Below are 16852 nucleotides of genomic sequence, written 5' to 3' on the forward strand. Positions count from 1 at the left end.
ACCCGCTTGCTAGTGTTAACAATGAAGTTATATACTCTCCAATGAATCCAAAGAGTGTCTGGAGGTTGTAAAGACCTCACCACACCTACTCCCATAATTTACATTTTAAGATAACAGAATTAGCCAGAAGGTTTAACCCAAAGACTGTCCTTAGGCAGGATACATTATTGTTATATAATCCTAAGGAATGTGGAGAAAGAAAAAAAAGTTTGTCCTTTCTTCCTCCTTGAGAATTCCAGACCCCTCTCTCTTGGGGACCCCTAGATTTCCTATCAACCTACCTAGGAAATGACTCTCTCATTCCCCCCCTTTTCTTTTAGGAGAATTATGTTGCCTAGGGAAAAGGGGCGTCGTTCTCGTTCCATAACTGCTTCCGAGCTGACAAGGGGCGTTGTCCCTAAATTAGTGAGGCAACATATTCTCCTAATCCTCATATTGAGGATATCTGATCCAGGGTGCCTTTAAAGCAGACATTCTGGCACCATTGTTTTGGTAGTTTGAATTGACTTTTATTTACTTACTGTTTAGATTTTTTGTTGTGGACTGTTTTTGAAGTCTGTATTGAATTTGTTAAAATATTGCTTCTGTTTCTTAGGTTTTGGTTCTTTGGCTGCAAGGCATGTGGGACCCTAGCTTCCTGACCAGAGATGGAATCTGTACTGCCTGCATTGGAAGGTGAGGTCTTAACCGATGGACTACCAGGGAAGTCCCTGAATTGACTTTTAGACTCTTTGGTTCCTCCACCGATAAGAATATCATTGTTGCTGTTATTGTTTATGAAGGAATATTTGTTTTTTGAACTTTTACTGAACCAAAGATGATAGCTCTAGAAGTTCAGCCCTCTCTGAAGAGGTTGTGTGAGGTTAATGAGAGGATATACCCTTCAAAGAGGTTGTTTCTTTCCTGGGAAATCCAATAGGAAAATAGCGGGGCCTCCTTTTGGTCAATAATTTTAGGACAGTTGAAGCTGCTAAAATACAGTAGCTGCTCCTCTGGGGGAGGTAACCATCTTCTTTTCTTTTCCTTAAATTTTATTGAAGTATAGTTGATTTACAATTTGTATTCATTTCTTTTGTACAGCAAAGTGACTCAGACATACACACACACACACACACACATGCACACACACACACACCTTGTTGTTTAGCCACAAGGTCATGTCTAACTCTTTTGTGACCCCATGGGCTATAGCCTGCCAGGCTCCTCTGTCCTTGGGATTTCCCAGGCAAGAATACAGAAGTGGGTTGTCATTTATATATGAATGTGTGTGTGTATATATATATACATATTCTTTTTCATATTCTTTTCCATTATGGTTTGTCACAGAATATTGAATACAGTCCCCTGTACTATATTGTAGGACCTTGTTATTTATACAACTTATATATCTAGTTTGCAACTGCTAATCCCAGGCTCCCAGTCCTTCCCTCCCCTACCAACCCTCCTCTTTGGCAACCTCAAATCTGTTTTCTATATTTGTGGTCTGTTTTTGTTTCATAGATGTGTTGATTTGTGTTATATTTTAGATTCACATACAAGTGTTAGCATATGGTATTTGTCTTTCTGATTTACTTTGCTTAGTATGATCATCTCTAGTTGCATCCATGTTGCTGCAAATGGCATTATTTCATTCTTTACTATGGCTGAGTAATATTCCATTATATATATGTATAATGGAATTTTGCGCCGATATATATAATGGAATATGTCACATTTTCTTTATTCATCTGTCGGCAGACATTTAGGTTGTTTCCTTGTCTTGGCTGTTGTGAAAAGTGCTGCTATGAACATAGGGGTACAAGTATCTTTTTAAATTATAGTTTTGTCTGAATATATGCCCAAGACTGGGATTACTGAATCACATGGCAACTCTATGTTGGGGGAGGTAACCATTTTAATGACCAAAAGTTTGGGTGAGGCAAGTGGAATTCGTGTGGGTTATGTGAATGTGAGTTGGTGTAGGAACTGGGCAAGGAAGTTCAGAGAATGATCCAGACAGTAGTTTTTCAAGCAAAAGAAGATGTGAAATAATAAAGCAAGCAGTGGCAGAGCTTTTCTTCCTTGCTCTCAGCCCTGACTCTACTGAAGGCTGTCCTTTTCTCCCACTGGATATGGAGTATCCTTCATGTCTCTCAATCTCCTTTTTCTCTCTCCTCCAATCAAAGGCCAACTCTGGAAAACCAGTGAACTCTCAGTTATCATGGCAGAAGACAGAACAGTACTTCACATTCCTCATGTTCTTCTTACAAGTTTCCTTGACACGTCTCCCATTGAGTGGTAACATCTGTGTCCTCTCCTCTTGAACTTGCATGGATCTTTTTGGCTGCCTCAAACAATAGAATATAGTAGAAGTGATACCATGTGAGTCCTGACACTAGATAAAAAATATACCATGTAGGGGGACTTCCCTGGTGGTCCAGTGGTTAAGACTCCCAGTATAAGGGATGTGGGTTCCATGCCTGGTCAGAGAACTAACATCCTGCATGCCATGAGAAATGGACAAAAAATAAGAACCCCCCCCCCAACCAAAAAACCAATGTGTATATATATATATATCATGTCCTTCTGCTTTTTTCTTTGGGGACACTCAGTCTTAGAATCCAGCTGCTATTCTATAAGAAAGCTTAAATAGGTCTGTGCAGAGAGACCAGATGGAGAGACTCTATAGAGGTGGCTGAGGTCTCCTCTAAGAACCAGGATTGACCACCAAATATGTGAGAGTAGACCCTTTTAGGTAATTTCAACCCCAAGCCATTTAGTAGCCCCTAACCTCCAATTCTTGAACACTCCAGTGTCCTTGCCTGGAGAATCCCATGGACGGAGAAGCCTGGTAGGCTGCAGTCTATGGGATCGCACAAAGTTGGACATGACTGAAGCGATTTAGTAGTAGTAGCAGTAACCTCCAATTCTTGGTTACAGCCCCAAATTGGGAAATAGAGATAAGCATGCTCTCTGGTAGCCTCTCTGAATTTCTGATTCATTTATTTTGGCTCTCTACTCCAATAATACCTCCCTGGAGAGGACTTCCCTCACTACCTTTGTCTGAAATGGTATTTTTAAAATTATTTTTCTATCCTCTTTCTTTTTCCTTCATAGCAGTTATCTGATAAAAATATATATGGTTGCTTTTCTATGCTTCCCATATTGGAATGTAAACTCCATAATGATAGGGACACTGGTTCTTGGAAAAGATAGTGCACATATTGCATATCTGTGCAATAATTATTTGTGAAATGAATAAAACTTGACAATTGTTACCACCAGTTCCTTCTTCCAGAATCATGTCAGACATGATATGTTAAACTATCCCAGCACTCTTTGCCCTAGAGCCTATATTATGCCGTGGAGTAACTCACAACATAATCATGCCTTACTAGGTAAAATTTTGGCATGTTTATTCTTACTGTTGTTATTATTTGGGTGTGTGGAGAAGGAAATGGCAACCCACTCCAGTGTTCTTGCCTGGAGAATCCCAGGGATGGGGGAGCCTGGTGGGCTGCCGTCTATGGGATCGCACAGAGTCGGACACGACTGAAGCGGCTTAGCAGCAGCAGCAGCAGCAACCAGATATTAGGTCCTCCCCTGGGTTGTAGACTAACAGTCTCATACTATTTTTGGCACATGGTAGAAGTACAAAAAGTCCTTGATTTGTGATAAGCTTTAGATTGACGCTTTGGCAAGGTAGCTGTTGTTCAGTTGCTCAGTCATGTCCCACTCTTTGTGATACCATGGAGTGCAGCACGCAGGCATCCCTGTCTTTTACCATCTCTGGAGCTTGCTCAAACCCATGTCCTTTGAGTCAGTCATGCCATCCAACCATCTCATGCTCTGTCATCCCCTTCTTCTCCTGCCTTCAATCTTTCCCAGCATCATGGTCTTTTCCAGTGAGTCAACTCTTCGCATCAGGTGGCCAAAGTATTGGAGATTCAGCCTCAGTATCAGTCCTTCCAATGAATATTCAGGACTGATTTCCTTCAGGATTGACTTATTTGATCTCCTTTCAGGTCCAGGGACTCTCAAGAACCTTCTCCAGCACCACGGTTCAAAAGCATCAGTTCTTCAGTGCTCAGCCTTCTTTATGGTCCAACTCTCACATCCATACACGACTGCTGGAAAAAGCATATTTTTGACTATATGGATCTTTGTTGGCAAAGTAATGCCTCTGCTTTTTAATATGCTGTCTAGGCTGGTCATAGCTTTTCTTCCAAGGAGCAAGCGTCTTTTAACTTCATGGCTGCAGTCACCATCTGCAGTGATTTTGGAGCCCAAGAAAATAGTTTCTCATTGTTTCCCCATCCATTTGCCATGAAGTGATGAGACTGGATGCCATGATCTTAGTTTTCTGAATGTTGAGATGTAAGCCAACTTTTTCACTCTCTTCTTTCACTTTCATCAAGAGGCTCTTTAGTTCTGCTTCACTTTCTTCCATAATGGTGATATCATCTGCATATCTGAGGTTATTGATATTTCTCCTGGCAATCTTGATTCCAGCTTGTGCTTCATCCAGCCCAGCATTTCACATGAGTGAGCCTGGCGGGCTACTGTCCATAGGGTTGCAAAGAGTTGGATAAGACTGAGTGACTAAGCACAGCACAGCACTCTGCGTATAAGTTAAATAATTAGGGTGACAATATACAGCTTTGATGTAATCCTTTCCCAATTTTGATCCAGTCTGTTGTTCGATGTCCAATTCTAACTGTTGCTTCTTGACCTGCATATAGTTTTGTCAGGAGGCAGCTAAGGTGGTCTGGTAGTCCCATCTCTTTAAGAATTTTCCACAGTTTGTTGTGATCCACACAGTCAAAGGCTTTAGCATAGTCAATGAAGCAGAAATCGATGTTTTTCTGGAATTCTCTTGCTTTTTCTATGATCTGACAGATGTTGGAAATTTGATCTCTGGTTCCTCTGCCTTTTCTAAATCCAGCTTGTACATGTGAAAGTTCTTGGCATACATGCTGTTGAAGTTTAACTTGGAGAATTTTGTGCATGACTTTGCTAGCATGTAAAATGAGTGCAACTGTGTGGTAGTTTGAACATTCTTTGCCATTTTCCTTCTTTGGGATTATAATGAAAACTGACCTTTTCCAGTCCTGTGGCCACTGTTGAATTTTCTAAATTTGCTGGCATATTGAGTGCAGCATGTTCACAGCATCATCTTATTGGATTTGAAACAGCTCAGCTGGAATTCCATCACTTCCACTAGCTTTGTTCATAGTGATGCTTCCTTAGGCCTACTTGACTTTGCAGTCTATGATGTCTGTCTCTAGGTGAGTGATCACACTATCATGGTTATCTGGGTCATTGAAATTTTTTTTTGTATAGTTTTGTATATTCTTGTCACCTCTTCTTAATATCTTCTGCTTCTGTTAGGTCCATACCATTTCTGTCCTTTATCGTGCCCAGTTTTCTTAAAGAGATCTTTAGTCTTTCCCATTCTATTGTTTCCCTCAATTTCTTTGCATTGTTCACTTAGGAATGCTTTATTATCTCTCTTTGCTATTCTTTGGAACTCTGCATTCAGATAAGCATATCTTTCCTTTTCTCCTTTGCCTCTGAGTTCTCTTCTTTTCTCTGCTATTTGTAAGGCCTCCTCAGACAATCATTTTGCCTTTTTGCATTTCTCTTTCTTGGGGGTGGTCTTGATTACCACCTCCTGTACAATGTTACTAACCTCCATTCATAGTTCTTCAGGCACTCTGTCTATCAGATATAATCCTTTGAATCTATCTGTCACTTCCACTGTATAATCATTAGGGATTTGATTTAGGTCATACCTGAATGGTCTAGCAGTTTTCCCTACTTTCTTCAATTTAAGTCTGAATTTTGCAGTAAGGAGTTCATGATCTGAGCCACAGTCTGCTCCCAATCTTATTTTCACTGACTATACAGCTTCTCCATCTTTGACTATGAAGAATATAATCAATCTCAATTAGGTATTGACAATCTGGTGATATCATGTGTAGAGTCATCTCTTGTGTTGTTGGAAGAGGGTGTTTGCTATGACCAGTGTGTTCTCTTGGCAAAACGTGTTAGCCTTTGCCCTGCTTCATTTTGTACTCCAAGGCTAAAATTGCCTGTTACTCCATGGATCTCTTGACTTCCTACTTTTGCATTCCAGTTCCCTATGATGAAAAGGATATCTTTTTGGGGTGTTAGTTCCAGAAGTTTTTGTAGGTCTTCCTAAAACTGTTCAACTTCAGTTTCTTTGGCATTAGTGGCTGGGGCATAGACTTGGATTACTGTGATGTTGAATGGTTTGCCTTGGAAGCAAACTGAGATCATTCTGTCATTTTTTAGATTACACCCAAGTACTGCATTCCGTACTCTTTTGTTGTACAAGAGTCAACTCTTTTGTTGACTATGAGGGCTACTCCATTTCTTCTAAGGGATTCTTGCTCACAGTAGTAGGTATAATGGTCATCTGAATTAAATCGACCCATTTACATCCATTTTAGCTCACTGATTCCTAAAATATCAATGTTCACTTTTGCTATCTCCTGTTTAACCACTTCCAATTTACCTTCATTCATGGACCTAGCATTCCAGATTCCTGTGCAATATTGTTCTTTACAGCATTTGTCTTTACTTTTACCACCAGACACATCCATAACTGGGTATTGTTTCTGCTTTGGTTCAGCTGTTTCATTTCATCTGGAGCTATGTCTCTGCTCTTCTCCAGTAGCATATTGGGCACCTACTGACCTGAGAGTTCATCCTTCAGTGTCCTATCTTTTTGCCTTTTCATACTGTTCATGGGGTTCTCAAGGCAAGAACGCTGAAGTGCTTTGCCATTTCCTTCTCCAGTGGTCCACGTTTTGTCAGAACTCTACACCATGACCAATCCATCTTGGGTGGCCCTACACAGCATGGCTCATAATTTCATTGAGTCAAACAAGGCAGTCAAGATGGTGGAGTAGAAGGACGTGTGCTCATCTTCTCTTGCCAGTGTCTGGGAGTCTCTGGCGGAGGTGTGTGTCGACAGTGGACTTCCACAGGGTCAGGGACACTGACTGCAATAGTCCTAGGAGGTGTGGTATGCTGGCAAGGTAGAAGGAAGATAAGGTGTGGATGATTTGCACCATATCAGTTGAAGATATTAAGAACAGAAATGGTATGGACCTAAAAGAAGCACAAGATATTAAGAAGAGGTGGCAAGAATACACAGAAGAACTATGCAAAGAAGATCTCAATGACCCAGATAACCATGATGGTGTGATCACTCATCTAGAGCCAGACATCCTGGAATGTGAAGTCAACTGGGCCTTAGGAAGCATCATTACAAACAAAGCTAGTGGAGGTGATGGAATCCCAGTGGAGCTATTTCAAATCCTAAAAGATGATGCTGTCAACATTATGCACTCAATATGACAGCAAATTTGGAAAACTCAGCAGTGGCCACAGGACTGGAAAAGGTCAGTTTTCATTCCAATCCCAAAGAAAGCCAATGCCAAAGAATATTCAAACTACTGCACAATTGCACTCATCTCACATGCTAGCAGAATAATGCTCAAAATTCTCCAAGCCAGGTTTCAACAGTACATGAACCGTGAACTTCCAGATGTTCAAGCTGGATTTAGAAAAGGCAGAGGAACCAGAGATCAAATTGCCAACATCCACTGTATCATCCAAAAAGTATGAGAGTTTCAGAAAAACATCTGTTTTATTGAGTATGACAAAGCCTTTGACTGTGTGGATCACAAAAAAACTATGGAAAATTCTTCAAGACATGGGAATACCAGACCACCATTTTTCTAGCTGCTCCTGAGAAATCTGCATGCAGGTCAAGAAGCAACAGTTTGAACTGGACATAGGACAACAGACTGGTTCCAAATTGGGAAAGGAGTATGTCAAGGTTGTATATTGTCACCCTGCTTATTTAACTCATGTACAGAGTACATCATGCAGAATGCCAGGCTGGATGAAGTACAAGTTGAAATCAAGATTGCTGGGAGAAATATCAATAACCTCAGATATGCAGATGACACCATTCTTATGGCAGAAAGCAAAGAAGAACTAAAGAGCATCTTGATGAAAGTGAAAGAGGAGAGTGAAAAAGTTGGCTTAAAACTCATCATTCAGACTGATGGCATCTGGTCCCATCACTTCATGGCAAATAGATGGGGAAATAATGAAAACAGTGAGAAAATTTATTTTGGGGGGCTCCAAAATCACTGCAGATGGTGACTGCAGCCATTAAATTAAAAGATGCTTGCTCTTGGAAGAAAAGTTATGACCAACCTAGACAGCATATTAAAAAGCAGAGACATTACTTTGCCAACAAAGGTCCGTCTAGTCAAAACTATGGTTTTTCTAGCAGTCATGTATGGATGTGAGAGTTGGATTATAAAGAAAGCAGAGTTCTGAAGAATTGATGCTTTTGAACTGTGGTGTTGGAGAAGACTCTTGAGAGTCCCTTGGACTGCAAGGAGATCCAACCAGTCCATCCTAAAGGAAATCAGTCCTGAATAATTCATTGGAAGGACTGATGTTGAAGTTGAAACTCCAGTACTTTGACCACTTGATGCGAAGAGCTGACTCATTTAAAAGACCCTGATGCTGGGAAAGATTGAAGGCAGGAGGAGAAGGGGATGACAGAGGATGAGATGATTGGATGGCATCACCGACTCAATGCAAATGAATTTGAGTAAACTCTGGGAGCTGGTGATGGACAGAGAGGCCTGGCATGCTGCAGTCCATGGGGTACAAGGAATCGGGCATGACTGAGAGATTGAACTGAACTGAACTGAACTGAGCTGATCTGTGCAGGAATAGGAAAGCCAACTCTGAGGTGTTTTTTATACTGCAGGGTGTACCAGGCTGAGAGTGGGATGTCTGAATCCGGGCCTCTGCTTGACTTCTTAGATTCCTGCTTCCTACTCTCTCCAGTGTTAGTCTAACCTAAGGGCACTTCCTAAATAAATCACTCACCTGTAAATCTCCATCTCAGTGTCGGCTTCTGGGGAACCCATTACCTTCCCCATAAGCGAATGTTGTGAGAATTGAATGAGGCAAATGCATGTAAAGCACTTATTGTTTGGTCACAATATTTACTAAAACATGTTAAATAGTATTATTATGGTTCTCACATCAGTGTTTTGGACTCTAATAGATTGGTGCCAAGCTTAGGACATCAATTCATTGGTTTGAGCACAGTGAGAAAATACCGGAATAAGACTGAAGGAGTGTGTGAGAGTGTGTCTTAGCCTCCCAAGGCCCCACCACCCGGGCTTCCTGTGCAAACGTAGGCTAAATGGGAGCAAGGGTAATCAGCGTACAGAATTTGCTGAGGAGAGAGTCCACCTTATTATTATTTTGTAAAAGATTAGTAAGGCTAAGGGCTGGAAATTTCAAATGCTTGACCGTTTACTATGACTATCTACTTTAAAAGAATTCTTTCCAAGATATAAATTGAATGATACCTTAGTAGTGGTGGTCATGCGATCCCAGCATCCCAATGTGGGTGAGACTGGTGGAGAAATCATAGTGGTCTGAATACTCTTCAACTTATGAATTAGGCAGTGTTGCTCAGTGATTCACCACCCAGAGTGAAAAACTAAGTTTTATATTCATGTTCATATGATTCTATAGAATTCAAGAGTCACAAAGAATCTGAAAGTCTCAGAGACTCTTTGAACAATCTGTAGAATTTGTACTGGTAAGTTACTTTTTCTTTAGACTCCATATGTGGAATAAAATTAGAAGGCAACCGTCTATGCAAATCCACAAGCTCTCTAGGAATTTATTTACTTACTTTTTTTTTTTTTTTTTGAGTAGAGAAAAGTTTATTGCCGGGCCAAGCAAGTAGAATGAGTTGGTTGTGCTCGAAACCCCCAAACTCTCCAGAAATACAGAGGTTTTGGAGGAAAGCCTTTTTTAATCTCTAGGTATATTTTTTTAAATTCCAGGGGCTTTTGAGAAGTTGTCTTGTCCTTTTGCCTTTCAAGAGGGTCCGATGACACAAAAGGCCAGATGGGATTGACTAACTCGTTCTGACATCTGACAACTTTCACCATCAGGAAAACCTCAGGTGGCTTCTCCGGTGGTTGGGGAGGTAAGCTCAGTTTTTCTTTCAAAAGACAGCCCGTCTCCGGGCTGCAACAGAGGCTTTCTGATTCTTTCTGATTCTTGAATTCTGCAGAATCATATCAACTTAGTGCTGGAACGGGGAAGGACTTTTATCTTTGACTCCAATGTTCCTACACATGTCCCTCACCTCAGAAGACCTTGATTCTGTATGTCTGGAGCCAAATTGGGAATCTGGTTTTGGATATTGACCTCAGGGCACATGCAAAGAGGTCCACTGTAGTGCCTGGGAATGGAATTTGTTGTGGTCCTGTTGCCAGTGGAACGGGAGAGTGAAATGTGATGGATGCTGTAGGACACTGAGTAGCCACGGGAAGCAGAGGGTTGATGCACACATTACCACATGGCGAGGTTTCCAAAACACTGTGGAGTCTGTGAAGCAGAAAAGAATGGAATTTATTAGGTAACACCATTTGTGTTAACAATCACACCCATGAAACAACACTCTGTATAAGGACATCTGCACTTTCAAAGACATGTATCAAACATATTATGGGACTGGATATTATGGAAGAAGTGAAAGAAATTATGGAAAATAAAGAAGAGACTGCTGAAGATGATAATGCCAAGCACTGAAGAACACTGAGGAGTCTGGTTAAGTAGACTCCTTCTTAACTCCTTCTTAACCTTTCCAAGCTTCAGGAAAAGTTTAAAAAATGATTGAGAGCAATAAATAGGAAAAAGCTTGATGTGAATCAGAGGCTCAGTCAAGTTTCACCTTAGGGTGAAAAGTGAAAGTTAGTTGCACTGCGGCTGCTAAGTCACCTCAGTCGTGTCCGACTGTGTGTGACCCCATAGACGGCAGCCCACCAGGCTGCCCCGTCCCAGGGATTCTCCAGGCAAGTTGCACAGTTGTGTCTAATTCTTTGCCATCCCATGGACTGTAGCCTGCCTGGCTCCTCTGTTCATAGAATTCTCCAGGCAAGTGTACTGGAGTGGGTTGCTATTTCCTTCTCTAAGGGATCTTTCTGACCTAGGGATTGAACCCAGGTCTCTTGCATTGCAGGCAGATTCTTTACCAACTGAGCCATTAGGGAAGCCACCTTAGGGGGGTCTAGCCCTTATTCCATGGAGAGAAGGGTAGAATGGTGGGGACAATGTCTTCTTGGAAAGAGCTATACTCTTCCCTATCCTCCACCACCTGCTTTTTCTCTTGCCATGACTCTTATTTTCTAATTCTTTCATCACCGTCATGGAGCACTAAGCAACAAAGTTGGCCCATGGTTTAAGAGAAATGCAGGAAAAGACATCTTTGGTCCATTTTGTAACTTGCAGAGTTGTCCTTTCTCTTGGATTTCTTGCCTGGGTGTTTGATATGCTGAATACTAAGTGATAACTACGTGCCAGGCACTGTGCCAAGTGCTTTACCTAAATCATCTCATGTAATCTGCACCAAAAACTCAATGAAATCCATTTCCACTTTTTTTAGACAACTGCAGCTTAGAGAGGTTGTGTGTTTCTTCACACAACGGTTGATCTTAACATTCCATAGGTATTATCCCTCCAACTGGGACTATTATGAATCATTGAATCAAAAGGATGTTTATTTTTATCAGATTGGGAGGGAACCAAAAAATGCCCAAACTTTGGTTGGCATCCATGCAGAGGGATATGAATCAAGTTCCTTCTCATTGATTGCCTGTAAGTAACATCTAAGCATTCTTGTCTTTGGGTCTGAGAATGTATTCAGACTCCAAGAATTTACCTCCGCTTTCCATGGGGCCACATTTGGGAATCACCCGTTTCATCTACATTCTACTGGAAATACATGTCACTAAGATGTTCCGTTCCTGGAACAACAGGAGTGAGCTGCTGGCAAGTCACTTCTTGTCTCCTAATGTTGTTTCTAACACTTTCATGTCTGTGCATGCGCAACTTATGATTGATTTGTTTCTACCCAAGAGTTATCTGCTCCCAAATTATTTCCATATTTTGTAGACTGTAGTCTGTAGAAGTCTAACTGATGAGGCACCTGCACATGAACCCAGTGAAAAATCTTGCATCTAAACGGCTTAAGTAAAAATATCCAACTCAAAGGCACTAGCAGCACAGGGCGAGATTGACAAACGCAGCTAAAAGGAGAAACATGGCTTCTCCTTTGACAGGTCAGCAGGGTTGACACACCAATGCATTTCCATGATGCATACATCATCTACCTCCCAACTGGAAATTCAGTACAGCAAAGTGTGTATCTGAAAATAAATTAAAACATGAGATATTGAATAATTTCATAAATTAGCACTTTGGAAGAAAGAGGTACATTTGAAGCTCATAATGCTTAATTCAGCTTCCAGGGATCTGATCAGTTCTTCTCTTTATTTTTTAAAATTATCTTTAGCCTTTTTTCCCTCTATGTTGCTTCTTGATTCAGTGCAGTTCAGTTCAGTCGCTCAGTCATGTCCGACTCTTTGCAACCCCGTGAATCGCAGCACACCAGGCCTCCCTGTCCATCACCAACTCCCGGAGTTCACTCAGACTCACGTCCATCGAGTCAGTGATGCCATCCAGCCATCTCATCCTCTGTCGTCCCCTTCTCCTCCTGCCTCCAATCCCTCCCAGCATCAGAGTCTTTTCCAATGAGTCAACTCTTCGCATGAGGTGGCCAAAGTACTGGAGTTTCAGCTTTAGCATCATTCCTTCCAAAGAAATCCCAGGGCTGATCTCCTTCAGAATGGTCTGCTTCTTGATTACTTATATACAAACAACACAGATACATTCTCCCTGGCTAACTTTTAACTCTACATCTTTTATATAATAGTTACATTCCTCTAGAAAAGAGGAATTATTGCTACTTGCCCCCTAGCATCCAATTAAAGACACAGCATATGTATTTCTCTAAGAAAAAGCCTGATAAATCAGCTTGCAGAAAAGGATTCATTTCAAAAATACTGCACTTTTCCAAATTACTTTCAGAAATACTGCACTTTTCCAAATACTCTACATTTCCAAATTCAGAATTCACTTTGTTCTTTTCCCTCTGACTAGTAGAATTTATTCTGCTTAGCCAATGTCACAATGATGAAAAACTGAACTTTGACAACTGATATACTATACAACGGAAGCAAATGGGAAAAAAATCTTAGGAGCATAGAATTCTTGCTTGTGAATGTCTACAATACTTGAGTTACTGCTAAACCAGTAAAATTTGTGGTTCCTGGAATGCTGATACAGGTTTGCTGAAATCCTTAATGGTTTGCCAGAAACTTAAACCAAGATGCTCTAGAGGAAAGACCTCACTGGCATGTATTAGATAAAAGGTGCCTGGTCTGGACCACCCACCTTTAAAAGGTGTGCAAATGTATCGGAAACTGTCTTCTTCATGCAGTTATGTTTTATAGTTGTTAACTCCTTTCCATAGAGTCATGGGGCATTTGCTACTCAGAAAATCCGCCTTGAGACCTCATTGGAGACCCTTCTTCCTTCTGAGCTTGGGCAAATATACTACCTAGAAGTTCAGAGATTAATTATAAATTTTTCTAAAGGCTTTCTCAGACCTGCTTCTGAAGAAGACTGTTCTTCATGAGCCCACCAATGCAAACTTTGACTTAATTGCTGGTAGAATCACCCAAAATCAGATTAAAACAAGTCCATTAGGCTGGAGACATTATTTTTGTTTCTTTCCAAAACTGTAGCATGTCTAATGACATAGCCATATTAGCCCAAATCAAAGAGCCAGACCCCTCATATACATCATGGTATTACAATCTGCTGGCAATACTAAAGACAAAGATGACAGTCATTCAAGCTGCTTTGTTCTTGAAGCACACATACCCCATGACCCAGCATCCTTAAAGCTTTGACAGTTCTTTTAAAAAGCAGTGAAAATTACACACACAATAATGATGGTAGTCCTTAAAGGAAAAAACAAAACAAAACAAAAACTGGAGGCATTTTATAGCTAAACAATTTTATTGGCTTTTTGTGAAATAAAAAACAAAACACAAAACAAACCACCATAGTTAAAGGCCATAATCAGCGTCAACCAAATGAACCAGCCACTTGGTTACAGTAGCTGATAACACTAGTGGATATTATTGCTTATACCCCAGGTTCATTTATATGTCCATTACATTTTGGCAAGATTACAATCACATGGGAGCTTTGGTTGTATAAATTCAACTCTGACTATTCATCGAAAACTCAACTTCTACCATTCTATGATGGGACAGATGCTGATTCTTCCTCTCATTCTGTCTCCTTTCTCCTTCCATTCATGACTTACAACCTATTGACCCAAAATTAAGGTAGATGCATTTACAATCATCCCATCCTTCCCAACACTACTGCCCAGTCCTTTGTCATGAGAGAGTGAGAACATTTCTGGGCCTCTCCCAATTTTGCTAACTAGTATGTATCCACGGCCAGTAATAAGCACTTATCTGTAATCTGGATAGATTTTCAAATATATGTGGTTGTTAACATTGGAGTTTGGACTCAACTGTCTCTTTTCTAACTTCTGAAGGCTAGAAAAAAAAAAAAAAAATCAACAGCTTTTAGTATCATTAAATTGACCTCTGAATAGAATAAGCCCGAGCCTCCACCACACAACATCCCAAAACAGGTATGGAACTGTGACCTTAAGATGCTCTGTGTGAGTGCTGTAACATTTTAATTTACAGAGAAGCAGTGATTGATGGCCTCTCAAAAGCCCCCCTGCTCAATACTTTCTATTTTAACACTGAAAACTCAGAATGACAAAGGGTCAGAACTAACTCACAATAGCACCATTTCCTAGACTTCTGGAGTAAAATTCCCGTCTGCGTTGGAGAATGCAGTGACCTTAGACGACCCAGCCTCCAGCTTTGTGCCTTCACAGGCCCTCCAACTGAACTTCAGCAGGGGTGGGTGGTCTGCCTTGGTCTACTTCTGCAGCGACGTGAATTTTCCCTGGGAAGAGTTAAAAACATGGGTCTTACAAAGTGAAGTTGGCCGCAGGTGAGAGACCTGAGGAAGCCTGTTTCTGGTGGGGAGATGTGACAAGTCTGCAGATGAGGGGACAGAGTCCGGGGACCCTCACCCTTGCCCATCTCGATTCAAGTCAGTGGCAAAACTGCATGCAGAAACATGGCAAGATCAAGGAACACTGAGAGACGGACACCTTCATACAGCAATCCAAACACCAGCGCTCCTGTGGTATCTTTTGTATTCAGGTCCACCAGAGAGTTTGCCCTGGATAATGCTGGGATTTAATAAGCCCTTCTAATGATTATAAAGATTATCCTCTTAAATCTAGACATTTTAAACAACAGAAGATTTGATATCACTATATTTTACATGGCACATATAACCATATAATTACTAGCACTTACATAGCAAATATTGTAAATACACATTCTTGGAGTTGACTTGGTAATTATACCAGTGTTATTCGGCAGAACAAAGATGAAACCCTCCCTAACTTGTACTTTGGGGAATTTCATTCCAACCCTTTACTTCACGACAAAAGGATATCCCTCTAATTAAGTAATAATGCTCGTGGGCAAAGAGAATCGCAGGGCGACTTCATGGTTAATGTGTGTCCTGTAAAATAAAGTAATACACAGTATTTTCATTTACAAGAGACCGTATAAAAATATTTTCCAATTTGGAATTTGAAACATGAAAGCTGGATTTTTTTTTTTCCTTTGTATAAAAAGAAATGAGATACCAGACTAAAGTTTATTAAGCCTTCTAACAAAAAATATACATATAAGTTTAAGGAATGCAGTGAGCGTCAACTTCCCTTTTTGTCCAGGCTCATTGATGGTGAGCTTGTGCTTTGATCCCAACAAAGATAAATGCACAAAAGTGGAGGAAGATCAGTGCCTGAAACCTGAACTACATGTTATCTCTAAAAATAAGACTCATTTTACAGTAGTGCTTTTGAGTGGCGTGTCAGATTTTTGATTTTTTTTTTTCCTCTTCCACCTCAGGCGACCGCTGGAGATGAATTCCAGAAGCACCACTTTCTTCTCGAGTGATGTTTATTTAGTGCAATGTCTTCCTTCTCTCTTTCCCTTTTCACACGCTGGTAGTGGTCTTCTTCCTTCAGGTACCACACAGGAGGCCAGCGGTGCCTCTCAAAGTATTCCTGGTTGTCTGGGGAAGAAAAGGTGCAGATGATGATACCTGCTAGGTTCTGTGCTTAGGCTTCTCTGAGATGATTATCACGTGCATCCTCTCAGCTAACCAATGAGCAGGGACGCTGAGTAGGGCCAGTGGCAGATAATGACACGAAAGTTTGGAGAGGTGGAATCACTTGCCTAAAATTACACAGCTGGACACAGAGAGCCTGAACCCAGGTCCCTTTGCCTTCCCAGACAAGGGTGAAGCAACAAGCTCTGCTTGCTCTGCAGCAGGGCACCCTGAACGACCCCTCTCCCACCCATCTCCACATAAATCCCCCCAGCCATGACGTTCTCCAGAGAGAATATCCAACATACAATTCCTTGGGTCATGCATGTCACGTGAATCTGTGACTGCCATATGGCCACAAGGAGTTCTCCGTGAGCCAGGGGCTGTCCATGTTTCTTCTCAAGGGCAGCGAAGGGAAACCCCTGAGACACAGGTGATGAGAACTGGACAGATGGGGCCCACACAGCCTCACCTGCAGATTTCGATTTGATCTCCTTGCGGAACTTGGAACAGACACTGTTGTAGTTGGTGCAGATGTGGTGCAAACACCAGGCGGCCAACTGGTGGGCATTGTGAAACTGCAGGGAAGTGACCGAAAGGGGGTCAGACCTCTATTTTCTCAAGTGGGACTACAAAGAGATAAAAAGTCATGGTA

General features: G+C 41.3%; 1 protein-coding gene and 1 long non-coding RNA gene across 13 annotated transcripts in view; one reads left to right on the forward strand and one right to left on the reverse strand.

Annotated features, from left to right (window-relative positions):
- The first annotated feature begins 507 nt into the window (after positions 1–507).
- On the forward strand, positions 508–10770 carry LOC132344129 (uncharacterized). Its single transcript, XR_009493248.1, has 2 exons — positions 508–675; positions 9906–10770. It is a non-coding gene; the product is annotated as an uncharacterized lncRNA (long non-coding RNA).
- Positions 10771–13969: 3199 nt separating this feature from the next.
- The window catches only part of RHOBTB1 (Rho related BTB domain containing 1), a 141828-nt gene continuing 138945 nt past the window's right edge, over positions 13970–16852 (reverse strand). For 10 of the 12 annotated variants that reach the window (XM_005226310.5, XM_015460981.3, XM_010820507.4 and 7 more), the window contains 2 exons: positions 16670–16775; positions 13970–16161 (listed from right to left, as the gene is read on the reverse strand). In XM_005226310.5, coding sequence (XP_005226367.1) covers positions 15992–16161; positions 16670–16775 — 276 coding nt within the window. In that variant the 3' untranslated portion in view covers positions 13970–15991. 12 annotated transcript variants of the gene reach the window in all.

The sequence above is a fragment of the Bos taurus genome, chromosome 28 (assembly GCF_002263795.3).
Source record: "Bos taurus isolate L1 Dominette 01449 registration number 42190680 breed Hereford chromosome 28, ARS-UCD2.0, whole genome shotgun sequence".
NCBI classification, from domain to species: Eukaryota; Metazoa; Chordata; class Mammalia; order Artiodactyla; family Bovidae; genus Bos; species Bos taurus.